Genomic DNA, 20,583 nt, shown 5'->3' with positions numbered 1-20,583 from the left:
TCTTCACCTTTCACTAGAGGCAGGCATTGGTGAATCCCAAGCACTGACATTACAAAAGATTTTAGGAAGGTCCTGTTTTGACCCCAATGTGCTTTACTGTAGATTCTAGGTATTTTCCTACCCAATCACTGTGTGGTGTGTGTTTCTCTGCAGAATCATACTGTGCTACCAACTTTCAAGATTGTAATGCCATATTTATGCTCTTGTCATTTCACAAAAAATAGCAGATCTACAAGCTCACAATTCGTAGCATCCAAAGATACGTGAGATTGCAGATTGGCAATTTTCGGCAAGTGACATGGTTGTAAGACAGTATGAATCGGGCATAATAACTAGTGGTTAAATATTTTTTTTTCTGTAAAGAAATGATTCAATGGATACCAATAAAACGTAACCATTTGAATAAACCTTTGTATCTTCAAACTTTAAAATGTTCATCTTACGGTGGACATGTTTGCCTGAAAATGAATCTTTGAAATGTTTCATAGTTTTAGAAATATAGTCCTTTCAAATTTGAGAAAAGTATAATGGGGGTCAATGACAGATTTTTCTGTCACTTTCACCTAGAAACTCCATTCACACTTTTTATAATTCAGCTTACTGTGGAGACACATGCTGGAACCTTTTACTTTGAAATGTTTTGTAGTTTGAGTTATTTAACTTAAACGCCCAATGCATTCTCAATGGCAATAGCACAAACTTTGGCATGCTACTAGTCCTACATACTTACACCTAGAAACCCCATTCAAACCTATTTAGGTTCATCTTATGGTGGACATGTTTGCCTGAAAATGAATGTTTGAAATGTTTCATAGTTTTAGAGATATAGTGCTTTCAAATTTGAGAAATTTATAATGGGGCTCAATGGCAGGTTATGGCACGTAAAAAAAAGCAATTTCACCTAGAAACTCCATTTACACTTTTTATAATTCAGCTTACTGTGGAGACACATTCTGGAACTTTTTACTTTGAAATGTTTTGTAGTTTCTGAGTTATTTAACTTAAACACCCAATGCATTCTCAATGGCAATAGCACAAACCTTGGCAAGCTACTAGTCCTACATACTTACACCTAGAAACCCCATTCAAACCTATTTAGGTTCATCTTATGGTGGACACGTTTGCCTGAAAATGAATCTTTGAAATGTTTCATAGTTTTAGAGATATAGTGCTTTCAAATTTGAGAAATGTATAATGGGTCTCAATGGCAGGTTATGGCACGTCAAAAAAGCACTTTCACCTAGAAACTCCATTCACACTTTTTATAATTCAGCTTACTGTGGAGACACATGCCGGAACTTTCTACTTTGAAATGTTTCGTAGTTTTTTTTTAGTCATTTAAACGCCCCATGGATTTGAACATGGAATCTCTGGGTTGAGATCATCAGACCAGTACACCATCTCTCAGTCAATGAAGCATTCTTTTGTAATAGTAAAGGGAAGTTTAAATACTCCAGCATTGAACTGAGGAGTGGGATTTGAATGTCTGTGCTGAGAGTCTGACCATTAGACCACAATGCCATCACTCAGCCCTTCTTAGCAGATGTTTCTTAGTACTCTAGATTAGAAGCGTAACCTACAGTTAGTAAAGTTGAAAAACTTTACTGTTCTCCAAATTTGTCTTTTAGTGCTTTTGTCGTTTGGCTGGCAAAACTAATGGAGGTCAATGGAAGATTTTGGTACCTAAAACAAATCACCTAGAATAGGGCTACCTAACTTAAGATGGCTCAGGGGCCACTCAGCAAAATTCCAAAAGTCCAAGGGCCGCAAGCGACAGTATTGTTTTGAAACGTTTACAAATTTATTTTGTAAAATTGTAACAGACTACACGACTACATTTTCATCTATAAAGCCAAACCTTAACGAACAAAAACATTTGATTAATGATGAAGTTACAAAATTAGGCTACATATTCATATGTGAAGAGAACATATGAACAGATTATCACAGGTGAATAATATTACACTCAATCTTTGTTTGGATATTCATGTTTGATACTGATAGTAGGCCTATAGTTGACCTGTAGCCTATCAGTTGAGTGTGGCTGATGATGGGTTGGTGTGTTCCTTTTCCATCACTTCCAGAGAGTGGATTGTCACATACTGTATAGGCCCTACATCCATACAGCTGAAGGGAATGTGACGCCATGGCTGCTTCCTCCTTCTCACCTGCTTCTGACTTCCCCATGGATGGATGTCCTCTTGCTCAGCCTCAGCTCGAGAGATCAGCAGGACCAGCACACACACTCATTATTTTTCTTCCTGTTATATACTCGTCGTCAGATTGTCTTGGTACAGAGCGCCCCCTTGTGACTGTAGACAATATGTTCTTCTATGATGACACCAGCTGGATTTAATCTCAGGGGGAACAAATTATGAATGATTCTGAATGAATGCATTTCTTATGTAGCCTACCACTCGCTGTACTAGAAGGTGGCCAGTGTTCAGAGGGCTATATTTCTGTCGTTTAGCCTGTAGCCTATATTTAAGTTGTTGTAGGCATTTAGTTAACTTTAAACCTTGAACTCGCAAATCTTACAGTATGGTCTCCCGTCTTTAAGTGATTAGAGATCCTTGGTTTGATTCCACTCAGTGGTGGGGGAAATGTTTTTATTTTTTTGGTGTAGCGGCTGTAGCCTATTAGTCAAATAATTAATACTGCTATCAATGTAGAAAGAAACGCTCTGTTACATGTGGCCGGGAGGCGAACCCGGGAACTCGTGTAAACAAGGCGCATCCGTTACCAGTCGACTAAAGAGACCAGCCTAGGCAGAGATTTGTTTCACTGTCCGGTTTATAAATAAATAAGATATAAATAACATTTATATATAAATGTTTATTGACATTTGACTTCTTTCATCCAGGCAATCGTCATCACCATCAATCACCACTTGTAACTGTTTCTGACAGGAATGTGAATGTATCATTTCAATAGTGCTCTTTTCATTGTGTTTGTCATCCGTTTAAATAAATCCTATTGTATTGTAATTATTCATTCCACCTCTTGCATCAAATAAATCCACTAAAGACTAACACTGCTGGCGTGAGCGGACGTCCATACGCCGTTAATACGCTGTCCAAGAGAGGGACGGCGTATCAACGTCGTATGCACGGCGTGTTGGCGTAGTTCACTGTCAGTTCACTTTCAACAGTCTGAAATCTCTCAATTTCACAAAAACAGTCCGACAGCGTGAGCGGACGTTGATACGCCGTTGATACGCCGTCCAGAGAGAGGTCGGCGTATCAACGTCGTATGAACGGCGTGTCGGCGTAGTTCACTTTCAACTGGACGGCGTTCACTCAACTCCTTTTGCTACGATTGATTATTTAATTTTTGTGTCAAGCACACAGGTGCCCAACCCAGGCACCCTCATTGGGTTTATAGGACACAATTTTAAATGTCATTATAGGCTATGCTATGCATCTGACTTGGACGTTGTGTGGCCGTCCGCTAATTTGTGCAGAGAAAATAGATCATAATTATTAACATCTTTGTGCAATGTTTATAAATTCAAAGTAGGCCCACTCCCTCCAGAATTGAACAAGGAAATGTGGGACTTGAACACGGAATCTCTGGGTTGAGAGCCTGATCATTAAACCAGTACACCATCTCTCAGTCACTCCTGGCAGATCTTTATTGTATTCTTGAAGCATTCTGTTGTATTTTAGCAGTGAATTAGGTAAAGTTTAAAAGCAATGAACTGTAAAAGGACTGGGATTTGAACATGAAATGTCTGGGCTGAGAGTCTGACCATTAGACCATACATCTGCTGAGAGTGCTGAGTGATATCACTGATTGATTGATTGATTGATTGATTGATTGATTTATTAACAGTTTGCAGAATTCCAGTATCCCGACAACTCAATACAAAAACTGTTAACTGTGACACCATAAAGCATTACACTTGTTTACAATAGGGCCCACCATTTTCAATTCATCAAAACATTTATAGCCAAAAACAGGAAATCATCATAGAGGAGGTAAAAACGGGGGCCAGTTTCGAATCATCCACTCTCAGCAGATATTTTTTACACTCTAGAAGCGTGGTATAGCCTATGTTTTAGCCGTAGTAAAGTTGAAATACTTTTTAGAGCTTTCTTTTAGAGCTTTAAATTAGTTTTTTTTAAGCTTTAGCATTTAAAACTATAGCTGTAACTTTACTGTTCTACCCCGCATTTGTCTTGTTCAAAACAATGAAAATAAAAATACGGACACACACACACACACGGACGGAGTGCAAAACATACTCTCTCCCCATGCCTTCGGCCTGGTGGAGACAATAACTAATTGTATTTTTATTAGTATGACCATGACGGCATGGTGGGGGCGGGTTGAGTAGGCTAGTAGCACTCTAGACAGCTTCTCTTCTGTCATAATATTTGTATTCGTTCAGGCAACATGAACATCCCACACATTACTTCTTTCACTATTTATAAAAGGTAATACAGTACTACAAAACAATTTCCAAATCTTATAAAAAGTGGTCTTACAGCAGCTGACAGAAATTGTAGGGACATTTTTAAATTTCACCCAGGTTCTCGTCAGCACCACATCACTGAGACTTTCCAATCCCTGTCAGAAATTACATTCTGATGGATGCTGTTATGTATTAGTATTGTTTTTTTCACCCGGTGCCAATGCCGAAGCTGCAATCCTAGACTCTCCCTCTGCCAACCTGGGGAGAGTACTGAACTGAGCTCATGCTTTCTTCAATGCATGAGGAGCGGGCAGGCCGTTTCACCTGACGGGAGGAGTTTCCCTGGTAGGACATACTGTGTGGAAGGAACACGTTATTTCAACCAGTATTTATTAAGTATTAAGTATTAAGACCAGGATTAGTATTATTTAGTGTATTAGTATTCTTGTATCTATCAGGACATCTTAATCAATAGATTGAAACAGTGGCTTGGCATACTAAGACCCCTGACCGGCATCTCTGGCCCAGCTGAATATTCAATTTCATGTGGGGTGCCTTTTCTGTTTGAATGTATGGGCTGTCATGACCAGAAAGTAGTTTTTTGCCACTCAGTAGGCATTCCCGCTTAACTTCCGGGTTTGATGATGATGTCATGCACATACAACATACCCTCTATTCTGCTTGTATTTTAGCCTTAATGTATTTACAGTAGGCAGGCTATCTTACAAATTTGCCTTTCTGAAATCCAAGGGTGAACGGCCCATAACTCCCTCTGGGTAAATGAATGCTGATCGGACAGGTAGTCATTGGTCCTGACTCCTGACTCCATTGTACAATTTATACAAGCAGTACAACAATCTATATCTATAGGCTATGATTAATTGCATTTTAGTCAGCATATTGCAAGGTTTTGCCTGACATTTGCCTGCCATTTCAAGAAACAAAGTATGTATGCTTTTGTCACTTCCAATTTTGAATATTGCAATGGTCTTTTTACTTGTGTGACTTGGTCATCTTTAACAGCTAGTCCAAAAGTTCTGCCACCAGACACCTCTAACAAAGTCTAAATGGTCTGCTATTAGCATTATTCTAGTCTCCTTACATTGTTCTAGAATACATTTTAAAAGTATTTTAATTAATTACAAGGCCCTCCATAGCACATATACCATCATTTAATATGTATTTATTCTTTAATCATCAGAACAAGGGCTTTATCTGTCCCTCTGACTAAGATAAGAGAGCATTTGCATGTATGGCTCTGAAGCTGATAAACTATTTACCTCTTAAAGTCAGAATGGCTGAATATGTGGATGTATTGCTATTTATATGAATACATTTCTTGTTATTAATGATTAATTATTTCAATTAAGTGTAAATGTGTTGGATCTATTCTGTGTTAGTCTGGGGTCTCCCTGAGATACAATTCATCACTCTGTGTCATTGACCACAACTTTGATAGAGCTCTGGATGTTCTTCAGTTTGTCACTGTCAAAGTTCACGAAAAGCACAGTGTTTCCCGCACTGCTTGGAGTGAACTCAACTTTGGCCCTGGCCTCTTGTTTGGCACCCACAGCTCCAACCCTGGAGGAAGATGAACAGAATGTGAAGAGAAGAGAAGAGAAGAGAAGAGAAGAGAAGAGAAGAGAAGAGAAGAGAAGAGAAGAGAAGAGAAGAGAAGAGAAGAGAAGAGAAGAGACATTATTATCATTGATATCATTATTAAAGTACAGTAGGCCTATATCAATCAATATTTGTAATGGAAAGATAAACAAAGGGTATAGGAAAGTGTGTAGGAAAAGATAAATAATAGAGGCAGGAAGCATTGCAAATAACCAGTGCAGTGAATCATGTTATTGTAACAGAACCACATTTAGCATTTACATATATCGCACACACATACACAGATTACACACACACACACACACACACACACACACACACACACACACACACACACACACACACACACACACACACACACACACACACACACACACACACACACACACACACACACACACACACACACACACACACACACACACAGTGAATGGATTGACTTTCAAGTTCTCTGAACTGAGTACTCCTGACATACTTCATTGTGAGCATCTTGCCCTGTGTGAGGCCCACTCCCTCAACATTAAAGCAGCAGTCCTTGAGGGGCTCTGGTAGAGGGTTCATCATGAAGAGCTCTGCTGTTGTAGACTCGTTCACTGTGGCTTCGTCCAGGAGCTGTTTTTTAAGATAATCAGAATTCAAGTTCAATTCAACTCAAAGGGCTTTATTGGCATGAGAAAACATATGTTTACATTGCCAAAGCAAAAAGTGAAACAATACAATTAAAACAAAAATGATGTACAATTGAAAATCAGAATCTGCTTATGTACCAAGCTCACTCGATGCTGTGGGAAGTATGTGTCTCTGATGTTGTGGTACAGTGGACACCTGTGCGCCCAATACATTATTACGTCTGATTCAACCACCATTCACGTTTTAATAGTCTGTGTTAGCCTCTTTCAATCCTTCCATACCTTAATCTCTAGATCTGGTTCATCCAGAACAATGGTCTTGTCAGCCTTGTGGTATTGCCTGGTCTCCTTGTCTATGGCAAAGGCTGACAGTTTGATCATCCTATCAGGGGTGAGTGCTGAACCATAATGGGTGTATTTCACTTTGAGGGGGATGCGTTTCTCTGAGGAAACACAAAAAATGTGCATCACTAATAGAAATGGTCTTATAATCTTTCATGTTTACTAGAGTTAAACAGTGGAGAGAAAGAGGAGAGATTACAAGGGAAGTGAGAAGGCATGCGGTGTGGTTGTGATATCCAGTACCACCAACATCAGAAGAACATCAGTATGGGAAGAGTTATGATACTTCAAACTAACTAAACACTACACAGTTTATTAGAATAGAACTCTGAACTGTCAACTCACTCACTCCCATATTGTAGGTTGCCTCCGATAAAAAACATTTAAAACAAGACGGACTGGAGCCCTGTAAAGGCATCCCCAAGCGAGTTGCTAGCCGAGCCCTGTCAAGAGGTGCAAAGTCCACTTCTGCCGACAGGCAGTAAATCGTCATGTCCTTGTCATCACGCCATGCGATAGGCATGTTAAACGGGTGCTGCGTGCGGCATGGTCAAATCTGTCCAACTCGTCATGTGTTTGACACAAAGAATGTGAGAATGTATTGGCCATGTGCCATCAACAACCAATTTGTTCTCCAGTATACAGAAGGACCAGGGCCCTGGGCAACCATAAAGGACAGCAAAACTAAATGTTTAGCCTTTCACAAGAAAAATCCAATGGGGCCTTTTGGACAATCTTGAATTGCTTACTTTGCCTGTTCATAAAAAGTATCTCTACGTGTGGGCCTGTGGGGTATTTTTAGTTCAGCTTCTGAAAATAAGAGTCAGGCTCTGGAAAAGTGGGCCTTGCCCACTCAGTTGGCCCAATTATTTTAGAGAGCCCCCTGATGTTTGGGCCCCTGGGTCTGGGCCTGACCTGCCCATGCAGGGATTAAACCTCTCTGCCAAAAATAGGCGATGTGACAGATCACCTATTCTCGGCAAAGAGATTTGGTCAAGAGGAAAAAAGGAGCGGAGGCTCGGAGCAACGACACCCCTGTGGGATCCATAACTTACCTTCCCCAATTGACAACTCCACTTTTTCTGAGGTGAATCCACAGGGCTCTCCTCGTTTACCATCATAGCTGACGGTGAAGGCAAATAGCATGAAGCTGCAGACCTTGGCCTCCATGGTGTTGTTGGCGATGCGAGCATGCACTTCAAAGTCTGAGCCCAAGGTCATGTTATCAGCCAGCTTGATCTTAAAGGTAGAATGGAACAAATATAAATTTCCAAGCTGCTGATGTACTAACATAGTTCCTTTAATAATTAAAAATAAATAAATAATATTGCACAGCAAATTCCTGAGTGTTCATATATCTCATTCTCTACTAACCTTGACTTGGATGCCTGGCTCCTCTCCTCGCTGCTGAAGCTTGTTGGTGTGTCGAGCCTTCTCAAAGACCTGCCTCTCCTCCTTTGACCCTGAAAAACATTTTGGAAAAAAAAGTGCTGAAATAAGTGTGTGTGTGTGTGTGTGTGTGTGTGTGTGTGTGTGTGTGTGTGTGTGTGTGTGTGTGTGTGTGTGTGTGTGTGTGTGTGTGTGTGTGTGTGTGTGTGTGGTAGGCTCTACGGTACCTTCAGGATACTTGTATTGGTGTGTGACATCCTGTCTTGTATCACTGCCCACAGCCTTGGTACTGATGCACCTTCCAACAGATTTGGTTTCTGTACTGAACTGATAAAGCTCTCCACTTGCGAGCTGCACCATTTCCACAACATCAGCGTTAACCTGGTTTCAAATACAAATACAATCATGAAGATGACATCCTGATAGTGATGAAATCATCAGTCAGACATTTTAAAACAAAAAAATAAATAAACTAAATTATTAATTAAATTAATTAATTAATTCATTATCTAAATTATTACTCAATCAGGATACAAAATGGATCGTCAGCCTTTGCATTAGGGATATCTAAATATAAATATATGTAATATATAGGCCTAATCCTATGTTGTAAGGTAGACTACTGTACAGGCCTATGATCCATCAATGGATGGATGTACATGTCATGTATGTATAAGCTGGTGGAAAAACAATACTTATTTTTGCTGTGATAATTGTATGTCTTCCAAGCATTGTGACAAAGTTTAACTTAAAATGTTCGTTATATTCATCCATGAAAATCAATATCTATCATGTCATGGTATACATGATTCCTAGTGAGGACTACTAGGCATAAACATAATTATTAACCAGTCATACATTTTGTTCCACATGGTGGCACTGTTGCTCCTTTAACATTATGTCAAAACTAGCAGATGTACACGCTCACAACATGTAGCAAGATGCCTTGTGAGCTTAAAGATCTGCTATTTTCACTATTTGACGTGGGCGTGGTTTTCTGGACCCACTGAAAAATCGACCATTCATTTTTCCTAGAGATTTACAAAAATATTTATATCAATTATTTTAAGCCTAGAATCAAGCTATGACAAAACCTTTGATTCTATGAATAAATTAAAATTAAAAACGATCCTGGATGGCTTGATTCTAGGCTTAGCATAATTTATATTTATATTTTTGTACATCTCTATGGGAAAAATTAATTGGAGAGTTTTCAGTGGGTCCAGTGGTTAAATGTTACAATGTTACGTTTGTAGTTAAATTTTCCAGCTATGTCAGTTATACTTATTATTCCTCAGTACTGTATGTTTTTAACTGAAATGTTATCAACATTGATTATTTACTTAATTTTTGTTAGTGGAAAAGAAATACTGTACGTTTCAGGTTTTAATTAATTTCTATCATGACAAAATATGCAGGATTAAATGTTAAGTGTTTAAGCTGTGGAACAAACTCACCTCAGCGAAAACAAAGGGGGCATCATACTTCTTGGTCATCTCACCTTCTTTGATGGCGTTGAGAGGAACAGGTCCACAACAATACACACCTGACAGACACACAGAGACCAAAGACAGACTTCAAAGTTCAAACATAGAATGCAACTCTCTATTCTGTCCTACCGGTATTCTAATTTGATTCTCACAGACATACAGAAATCCGTTAACTTTATCTATTACATTAGATAAAACAGAACAACGGACAGGCAACAAAAGTCAAAATATCGTCAACTTAAAAAAATAATTTCAAAATGTTGTTTTGTGTGTCACCTTCACTCTTCTCCTGTGGGGTGGGGTCACTGGCTTGCCATCCATCAAACTCTGGACCCAGATCAGGTCGCCTCATCCAACTATCCACCCACACGTGAAAGTTCCTGTTCATGTTTTTAAGATATAAGGTACATAACAATGCATTAATAGATTATTTAATTTGAAATATACTGAAAATTTCTCTTCTGTTAGGTTTGTGGCAGACAGATGATAGAGAGATGGAGAGAGATTGAGAAGTAACTAAACATATACTTTGTCATGCGATTGTGCCCCTGGGTTAAAATAATGGATTGTCAACAACTAAAATGGCCGTACAACAAAGTATACATTGCCTTAATAATATACTGTAACTAAACACATACCATATAGAATCATCATCATCAAGTGGTTTCCCGTCCTCATCGTATAATTTCTCTATTAACAGGTTGGCGTTCGTATCGTGTGCTGATCCAAAATTAGTAACCACTCGACAGGGGATACCCAGTGCCCGGGACACTTGCGGAGAGAAGGGAAAGTCACACGTCAACAAATGGGGGTATTGAAAAAGATACTTGAGATAACTCTAGTCTTGTGGAGGTTAAGCAATACAAACATCAAATAAAGTGACAGACAGGAAGCAGATAGGCCCAATGGGAAGATACTATTTTAGGGTCAAGATAAAGGGTAATTTTATGAGGCAACAAAGATTAGAAACATGCAGGTGTTTTTTCTTTAGATAGGAGAGTGTAGCATGAAACTGAGCAGGGACAGGAAAAATGTGAAACATGATGGGAGTCAGATTTGAAAAGTGTGGAGGAGGAGCAAGTGGCATTTATTGATTGCCCTTAAAGCCGATCGATGTATTAATGACAATTGGAATGACACACACACACACACACACACACACACACACACACACACACACACACACACACACACACACACACACACACACACACACACACACACACACACACACACACACACACACACACACACACACACACACACACACACACACACACACACACACACACACACACACACACACACACACACACCCTCACCTGTGCATGCAACGGCAGCAAAGACCCAGCACTGGCCATAGCTGACAGAGCCACTCTCGGCCCACTTTCTCAGGATGTCTCCACTGCCTATCCAGTGGCCTGGGTGTTCTCCATCCTCATAGTCACCACTCCAGTTCCCCACTAACACACCCCTATCATCACAGCTGTTGATCTGAGGGCAGGGAGAGAGAGAGAGAGAGAGAGAGAGAGAGAGAGAGAGAGAGAACGAGACACATAGACAGACAGAAAGATTGAAAGGCAAGTTAGAGAGGGAAAGATGTAGACGATAATATGTTGGTATATCACAAGTAAACTTCATCATATTCTCATACTGCACATCTATTTGTTAAATTGTTTTTGAAGTATACACAGTTCAGTCTAACAGTCTAAGTATAGAGCACATTACCACCATGGCTGTCAAAGCTGACCTGAAATAGCCCTGGAGCTGTGTGGCTATCATGATTCATGAGTCATGTTTTATGAGGTCTTCCTTAAGGAAGTAGCCTAGTTCTCAAACATGTTCACGTCAAGGACCCCCAAATCGATACGTGTTAGGCCGTGGACCCCAAAAAACAAGATGCTTGTTGTTAAATTTGATTTAGTACAAAGGTGAAAGTGAATAGTCATTCTTATACGTTCTCACGTTGGACTAACTTCTAGCCAGTGAAATAATAGTGAAATTAACCACTTTCAATATGGGTCCTTATTTTGGACATGTTATTATAGGCAAATATCTTCATAAATCACACCCGTGTGAAGTGAGTGGTGCAACTCCGTGTGGGGGTTTGTGTGCGTGTTAGGTTGCGCACAGGTGGTGAAAAACAACCATGCTGTTTTCATGCTCATACCCAGCCAGGCAGGCAGGCAGGCTGCCTGGCTGCCCACACACATAAGTCCGTAAGGGAGTGGTTGCACCACTCAAAAAATAGTCTCCGATTTACAAGCTCGCACAACTCATTTTCCGATGATGGATAAAATAGGGCTTAAATGGTTAATCTGTTCCTCATTTTGCTGCAGGGGACCCGCTGGAACCCCCAGAAATCTAAACTCTTTTCTTCAACTTCAACAGGGTGTAGAGAGAAACTCTGAAGTGTGTATCCAGTAGTAAAAGGGCAGACACTGAGTGCTTGCTGTGGTACCAAGGTAACGTCTTTTGTAACGACTCAAAAGACTATTCACAGCTTGGTTGCATGGGGCTCACTAAGTGCAGGATGGTTCCAGTGCACTGGTCTAGCCACTAACTCCCTAATTATTATACTGGCCATTCACTCATCCATCCATCCATCCAGCCACCCATCCATCCATCCATCCATCCATCCATCCATCCATCCATCCATCCATCCATCCATCCATCCAGTTTAAACAGACTCAGTACTCTGGTCACATAGACAGTGTGTATCTGAGTAACAGCATTTTATGGGGTATCCTGGCAATGTTTTCGTTTCTTTTTTTTCTTTTTTTGTAAAGAATTACTATTCACAGACTAGTAGCCTATGGTGCACATTCAATTCACATTCCAGATAATCCATACAACCTCCTGCAAGTTTGTTGAGGATTTAGATTATTGTGCTGCACTGTAACTTTACAATCTTCATGTGTTTTATTTGAATGTATTCAAATGTTCTATTCTTTGAACTTTTTAATAACAATTGTAAGTGTATTAAAGTGCTCTTTTTATAATATGTTTCTTAATGCTCTTACTATTTTTCACTTTGGAATTGCCTTGAAATGTTGAAATGTGCTATAGAAATAAACTTGCCTTGCCTTCTGTCTGTCTATCTTTGCATCCATCAATCATTCCATTCAATCACTGATCCATACACCCTTCACAGACCAGACACAGACCCACCATGGCACTGATCCATACACCCTTCACAGACCAGACACAGACCCACCATGGCACTCAGCACCCTGATCCATACACCCTTCACAGACAGTACACAGACCCACCATGGCACTGATCCAAACACCCTTCACAGACCAGACACAGACCCACCATGGCACTCAGCACCCTGGTCACATAGACCGAGTTCCTCCTGGCAGAAGTGTCCTGATCAGCATCAGCCACAAATTTAGGATTTTCATCCAAGATCTTGAGACACACATCCAGAATACCGGTCTCAAACTGCAAAGAAATGGACACATTTGCAAATAAAAACGCTTTAATAGTTTGTGTCCCTATCAGACTTTAAAAGTTGAATATCAAAGTACAAATGATGGAATGAAAACTTTTGCTATTCCAAAAATTGTCAGTCTCTGTCCCAGAACGTGCCTTGCCTGGACCGCCACCCTCTTGTTTCTCCCCTGCCTGCCCTGTTTGTGTTTCCCCACCGTACAGACACTGGTATATAACTGATTGCCTTCTTGTTCTCTGTGTGACTTCTCAGTTTGTACTTCGTGTCACTGCTGTTCCAGCCTAGGTTTGTGTCTGAGTATTACTTTCTGTTGACCTGCGGGCGGAATCCTGTGTTTTAAAGTTATTAGTAAAAGTATCGTTTCTACGACTCCCGCTGCCTGCTTTCCTGCTTTGCTGGCTCCTAACTACAAGCCTAGGTTAGCGTGACAAAAATGAAATAAAACAAATGATGATAATCTAGATGAGTGAGTGAGTTTGTTTAATACCTGCCCAAAGTTCCATGGTGTCCCCTTGATTCGCTTGGGTGTGCCTTTATAGACAAACCCATGTTGAGCTAAAACATACTCCTGCCTCTTTTCCTCATTCCTCATGTGAACAGCATCTCCTATGAGCAAGTACAAACAAAACAGCACTGAGCACAAACATTAACACTGGCATCATTAGAAAGCTAAGAATCCCCTTTCTGATAATTGCAATATCATCAAATAATATCAATAGAGCAGATGATCCTGTCCTCTTCTCATTATAATTACTGAGGCGCCCTTGAGCAAGACATTTAACCCCTCACTGCTGCTGCTGTTCCTGCAAAGTGCCCAAAAGGGCTGTTGCTAAAATAAAGGAAGTGTGCCTAGACACAGGAAGCCAAAGGCCAAAGTTAACTATAGAATCGCATTTCCCGTCAGTTGGTGAGTTGGTCAGCCGGCGAAAACTAGAGTTCTCAACAGGCCCACCTGTCCATTCAAACTCTAGACGGGCTTGCCCCAAAGTCATTAGCGCAGCCGCGCCTGGCAGCCAAAGCACCAGCGCTCGCCCAGCAGTCTGCCGTCAATGAGGCGGATGTGTGCAGTGTGCACGGGGCGAGGTCGCTTCTCGCCCTCAGGCGTCTTACTGGTGGTAGAAGTGTGTGTGTGTGTGTGTGTGTGTGTGTGTGTGTGTGTGTGTGTGTGTGTGTGTGTGTGTGTGTGTGTGTGTGTGTGTGTGTGTGTGTGTGTGTGTGTGTGTACACACGTGCGTGTGTGTGTGTAGTTTAGTACTTACTGGGACACCAAGCATTAAAGAGCAAGATGAATTCCCCAAGTCTGGTTTTTGTTCCTTCCTGGTCCAGAGTTAGAGAATAGAGTCCTATGGGGGCGTTGGGGGAGGAACTGATGGACACAGACACTGCGTCCTCTGTGGGACCATTACTGACGGACGCACTCCATTCCGTGTCGACTGTGTAGTCTCTCAGACCAAAGCAAACTTTTGTGTCAGACTCTTTCCTGGGTAAGGGACCTGATGGAGTGAGCAGGCAGTGAGATGAACACTGTGTATGGATACGGATGCATCATTACACGCACGCACGCACGCACGCACGCACGCACGCACGCACGCACGCACGCACGCACGCACGCACGCACGCACGCACGCACGCACGCACGCACGCACGCACGCACGCACGCACGCACGCACGCACGCACGCACGCACGCACGCACGCACGCACGCACGCACGCACGCACGCACGCACGCACGCACGCACGCACGCACGCACGCACGCACGCACGCACGCACGCACGCACGCACACACACACACACACACACACACACACACACACACACACACACACACACACACACACACACACACACACACACACACACACACACACACACACACACACACACACACACACACACACACACACTTTCTATTCTTTATTTACTCCAACAAGTTTTTTCCAAACACATTCCACAGGATTCAAATATTTTAGGAGCTTCAACAAGGTGTGTGGACATTTAAGGACAAAGTATTGTCTCTGCAACATGATCCAGCAACCTGTCACTCAAGAGACTAAACAGACCTCACACACACACACACACACACACACACACACACACACACACACACACACACACACACACACACACACACACACACACACACACACACACACACACACACACACACACACACACACACACACACACACACACACACACACACACACACACACACACCAATATAAAACATGTAGTCATTGTTGCTCTCTTTCTCTCACACACACACACACACACACACACACACACACACACACACACACACACACACACACACACACACACACACACACACACACACACACACACACACACACACACACACACACACACACACACACTCTCTCTCACTCTCTCTCTCTCTCTCTCTCTCTCTCTCTCTCTCTCTCTCTCAGTATAGCATGTTCTGTGGGAGCCACATTGGTACCTGTCTCCACTATGAGGGTGAAGCTAGCTTTGCCAGGGGTGAACTTCTGCCCACCAGGCTTCAGATAGAAGTTCACAATAAAGGGTTGTCCTCTTCGGACGATCAAACGCTCATCTCCATTCAGCTCGGTGTGGTGGCTGATGTTGTTGGCTTTAATCTCCAAATCCCAGCGCTCGATGTCCATAGCTTCTTTTTGGACAGAACAAAAAACAAGGCAAGTTTATTTAAGCAATTCAACTTGCTTTACACAAAATGTTAAGACAAGATCAAGTAAAAAATAAAACGGAAAGATTGTAGTCCTACAATTAAGTAATACAGTGGTTGGTGTATAAAACATAGCCTACTAAAAGCATGTGAATAGATTTTAAGTTATACAATCCACTGATATGTTTTGTTAATTTAAACATGTAGGCTATACAAAAGGTTATCATTTGTAAATCATTCTTCAAGGCAAATTTGATCCACTTTGTACTTAGTTCATGAACTGAGTGTTAGTTCAACATGTGAGTGTTATCTAATGTCACCCTAACATTCCTGCTGACCACATTTCATACAACTATAAACCTGACACCTGCTACCGGCACTCTCTGCTGAGTTATGATTTTACAGAGAAACACACGTGCAAAAGTTATATTATATTTTTTGAATGTTGAAAGACAGCTCTTGTTTTACCTTGAGTCATGTCTGCAGTTACGTTCTTGTACAGTGGCTTCTGTATGTGGTGAGTTCTTCAGCTGCAAACAGAACTTATTGGTTAATCGTGGCCCCTACGGACTAACAGCCAGTGAGTGAGGATATTTGTAGCATGTGAAATCTGAGCAGGAAGGTCCCCCTGTCAGCATGTCCAGGATCCTTCCCCTCTGTGACGTTTTTAGTCAGAAAGGGTTGAAAGAATAGCGGTTCAGCCCCCGTCCTCTTTATCCTGCCATTGGAGCAAACTCCGGAGCCCATTCTGCTGAATGATGGGAATTTCTTTATTGGAATGTAGCCTAATTAGAAAACTATTGTTCTTTTTTGTTTTGCTAAAACAAAGTGTAGGCCTACTTTCCCTTGAACTTAATTTATTCATTACTTCCCTAAAGTACTGCATATTTATTAGATCTCTTATCGGAACACTGTGGCTCACTTTACTATTATTTATTTATCTGAATAAGAACCTGTTTTATTTGCCATTAAGTGTTTCCATAGAAGGAAATTGACTTTGTTGACATTCTGCAATGCTGTCAGACGCACAACTTGATTAAGTAGCCTACGAATTTGTGATACTGTTATCTAGCCTAAAAGTTTAATTTAAATGTTTTATGATGGACTGTATTGGGCCTGAAATCCCAGTCTTTCATATTTTAAACGACTCTTGTGCTGCACTGTAATTTTATCCTCTTATTTTTGTTTTATTTAAATGTATTCCTAGTTTCTATTCTTGTAACGCTTGAATAACTATTTTAATTGTATTAGGCCTACATTAAGAGCAAAATAAACCCATTAAAAAAAAAGTTATCTTTTTTGTAATGTGTTTATTTGGCTCTTAATGTTGTGTAAAGTACTTTAATTGCCTTGTTGTTAAAATGTGCTACAGATAAACTTGGCTTGAGACAAACATTCTGGTTCAATAAACATAGACCATGGCCAGCCAGCAGGGGAACAGTTTTAGGTATTGCACAATGTAGCTTTAGCCCATTGTTTTGTTGCCCAGAAATAGGATGTAGGATGCTGATGTGAGAGTTGTCCCAGTTACATAATGGCTGAACAATCCCCTCCATTTATCCAGAGCTGGAAAGGGTTGATTAGCGTTAGAGAACGTACGTACGTTCTCTCCATATACCCTCACGCTTCAGAAACCACAGCATGCACAGATTACTACACAATGGACCTCAAAGCCTGATGAGAAGGAATGGCCAAGGTTGTGTTTACACGGTTTCTTTTTAGAAAGAGTAGGAACAAATATTACAGCAAAACATTTTTCACCATGAATAATTTATAGTATATTTGTAGTTGTTACAGCATGTATTTACTGAGATTTAATTCAAAAGTAATAATAAAGAAATCAAAACCTTTTACAAGATTAATAAATTACATTTCACAATGTATCTTTTCAGAAGATTTCACTGACATAATTCAGCAATTTTCTTTACAATGCAAACATATAGATATATATTTTTTACAAACTTAATCAGGTCAGCGTTTTGACTGCTGGGTGAACTTTTGAGTTTTCACTTTTCACTTTCACTTATGTTATGTGGTTTGTAACCATCAGTGTCACTTCCCTGTTAGTATAGGACTATACAATTTATTTTTCTTTTATGCTACCACAATATTTAGCATATGGTGGTTATGACATTTATATGTACAATACATGTTATCTTTTTGGTATGTTCCGTATGGGTGTGTCACATATATTGTTATATTATTTGATTTACTGTATACCCTGAAATCTTGAATAAACAAAACTGTGAACAAAAAAAAAGTTTTCACTTTCACTTTGATTTGGGTGTTGTTGCAAGAATATTGAAACTAAAAACTAAAATCACAAGTCAAATCTTTCTTGTTTAGCAAACTAATGAACTAAACAAAACTTTTAAGTTAAACAAAGCTGGAATCATAAAACACAACATAGATTATAATCATTTATAATCAATCAACCACTTGTGCAATAACATGACACAGTGGTTACGCTGAAATCATGTTAAAAGTACACTTATATCCTCCTGCAATCTATGCTATGTTTAGCCAACTACCGAATCTTAAAAGAATCCTCGCTCTGATATGATATTGCTGAAAACACTATCCCTATAGTAAGTAACACTATTAACATGTCAGCTTGTTGGTCAGTACCTTTTCAGAGTCTGCTGGTTTTCAAAGAGCTCAGGGTAAAACATAGCATATAAGAAGTCATGAGAAGACAAACTGCATAAGACACTAGACTAAACTCAACCCCACAATGCATGACAGTCTGTGAGTCTTGTAATCATGTCTAAGTTACCCACGGTACTCTCTCTGGAATAGGGAAGTGTCATTTTTGCTACGGCAAATTTGAGTCATGCTAGTGTCACATCCCCAAGTTACTGATAGTTCACAGTGAGCTGAAAGGAAGAAAAGTTCAAAAAAGTAGAGTGACAGGATGTGTGAGAGAAATGTGAGAGAAAGCGCAAGAATGCCTGCCATTTACTGTTACAGTGGTTCTGAGGAAGAAATAAAACAGCATCATGGCCAAATACTTAACAAAATGACAACATAAAAAAGAAACATGAATGATCTTACAAAGAGCACGTATTTCATTACAATCATAACTATAATAGGTTTGTCGTCATTCTTCACAATGGCAAAGCTGGTAAATTGAAGCATTTGGAACCAAAGATGGACCCCAAATAGTATATTAAGTGGTCTGTGCCCCATCTCTGAACTGTTGTATGCTGAACATTATAGACCCATTTACGGAACACAAAATTCAGATTGAAATATCACTAGACTGTCTATTTGTGCCCACTTAAGCCCTATACAAATAAAAAAAGGTAGAATAAAAAATAAAGAAATATATAATGCCATGCCCAAAATATGGACACCCAGTTGAAAGTGGTTAACTGTTCAAAAGGCAAAACTTTAAAAATATGTGACAATGGACTAACCGAGAAAAAATAGTTTTCTCTGGCAAAGAGCCTTGTGGCTTTGCCAAACGACAGGGGACCTGCAAATCTGTCTCTTTATGGCAGTCGTTTGACTCGTTTTCAAAGTGGGGTCCGGGGACCCCGGGGATCGACAAAGGAGTTCCAGGTGTTAAATTCACAAAAAATCACTTAACTTGAAATTCACCTCTTTTCATATCAGGGTGCCCAGGAAATTATTTGAACTCGAAGTCCAAGGCCTAGTCAGTCAATTTGGATGTCCATGAAATGGAAAAGTTTAGGGCAGCCAATCCCTTTTTGTGTTTGAGAAAGGCCAATTATTGCAGGAAATAAATTATGATTAGGGATTGTTGTGATAAGAGATAAGACGCAGGTAGTTCTAAACTAAAGATGGCTGCCTGCTAACACCAGGACCGGTCTCTCTGAATATTATCTTAATATTGCAGGGATGTCCGATAATATCGGCCGATATGCATACAAAATTAATATTGGAAAATATCGGTATAGGTAAAAAAAATAATAATAATCCGTTTAAAAAACGTTACATGAGTTCTTACTGTATGGTGTGTGTGTGTGGTATGAAATGTGAGCCTACCATAATCACAGTAATCCTTAATATTCCATGGGCTTTTGGAGAGAAATGAGCTTGCACTGCAGCTGCACTGCAGTGTGCACCTGGTCCTCCTTGGTGCTCGTTATCTCAGGCATCAAGGCAATTATGCTTAAAGGGGCATTCCACTCATTTTCAACATTTTACTGTGTCATTAATATACCTTAGAGTTGTTGTCTGGAAATAATAAAAAAGTCCCCCCATTCTGTGTTTCCTAGAACTAGAGGTCTGAAAAAAATCATTAACATGGTGAAACACATCTTGGTGACATCATCAAGATGTGTTTCACCATGTTAATGATTTTTTGCATACTTACAGTTCTAGGAAACACAGAATGGGGGGACTTTTTTATTATTTCCACACAACAGCTCTAAGGTATATTAATGACATAGTAAAATGTTGAAAATGAGTGGAATGCCCCTTTAACTGCACTGGCAAATAGGCCTCAACATCTATGTGATGTACTTAGTACTTCGTAGCTAAATACATTTACTTAAGTACTGTAGGCCTACTTAAGTAGGCTACAATTCTGAGGTATTTTGCAC

General features: G+C 40.2%; 1 protein-coding gene across 5 annotated transcripts; it reads right to left on the bottom strand.

The window, feature by feature from the left end:
- Positions 1 to 4,947: 4,947 nt before the first annotated feature.
- On the bottom strand, positions 4,948 to 20,122 carry LOC306915009 (protein-glutamine gamma-glutamyltransferase 2-like). Of its 5 annotated transcripts, none has more exons than XM_079492255.1 (16): positions 20,024 to 20,122; positions 16,481 to 16,542; positions 15,809 to 15,994; positions 14,604 to 14,837; positions 13,832 to 13,950; positions 13,206 to 13,334; positions 11,210 to 11,381; positions 10,526 to 10,658; positions 10,164 to 10,267; positions 9,855 to 9,943; positions 8,625 to 8,778; positions 8,383 to 8,471; positions 8,064 to 8,247; positions 6,949 to 7,109; positions 6,513 to 6,649; positions 4,948 to 5,998 (listed from the first exon to the last, which is right to left on the bottom strand). In XM_079492255.1, the coding sequence occupies exons 2-16, from the start codon at positions 16,488 to 16,490 to the stop codon at positions 5,845 to 5,847; spliced, it is 2,055 nt and encodes a 684-aa protein (XP_079348381.1). In that variant the 5' UTR covers positions 16,491 to 16,542; positions 20,024 to 20,122; the 3' UTR covers positions 4,948 to 5,844. The 5 variants fall into 5 exon arrangements, with proteins under 5 accessions (XP_079348381.1, XP_079348378.1, XP_079348379.1 ...); XM_079492252.1 differs by lacking the exon at positions 20,024 to 20,122 and adding an exon at positions 19,616 to 19,634 and having other exon boundaries at positions 15,809 to 15,997; XM_079492253.1 differs by lacking the exon at positions 20,024 to 20,122 and adding an exon at positions 18,641 to 18,659 and having other exon boundaries at positions 15,809 to 15,997.
- Between the last annotated feature and the right edge of the window lie 461 nt (positions 20,123 to 20,583).

This window comes from Electrona antarctica, assembly GCF_951216825.1.
Source record: "Electrona antarctica genome assembly, chromosome: 2".
NCBI classification, from domain to species: Eukaryota; Metazoa; Chordata; class Actinopteri; order Myctophiformes; family Myctophidae; genus Electrona; species Electrona antarctica.
This window is presented reverse-complemented; position numbering and strand designations above follow the sequence as displayed.

Excerpts from the sequence above, each read along its gene's own strand:
- LOC306915009 (XM_079492251.1), bottom strand. Across the intron at positions 13,335-13,831 it reads CACCATGGAACTTTGGGCAG|TTTGAGACCGGTATTCTGGA; the intron begins GTATTAAACAAA and ends ATTTCTTTGCAG. Across the intron at positions 6,650-6,948 it reads AACCAGATCTAGAGATTAAG|CTCCTGGACGAAGCCACAGT; the intron begins GTATGGAAGGAT and ends CTTAAAAAACAG.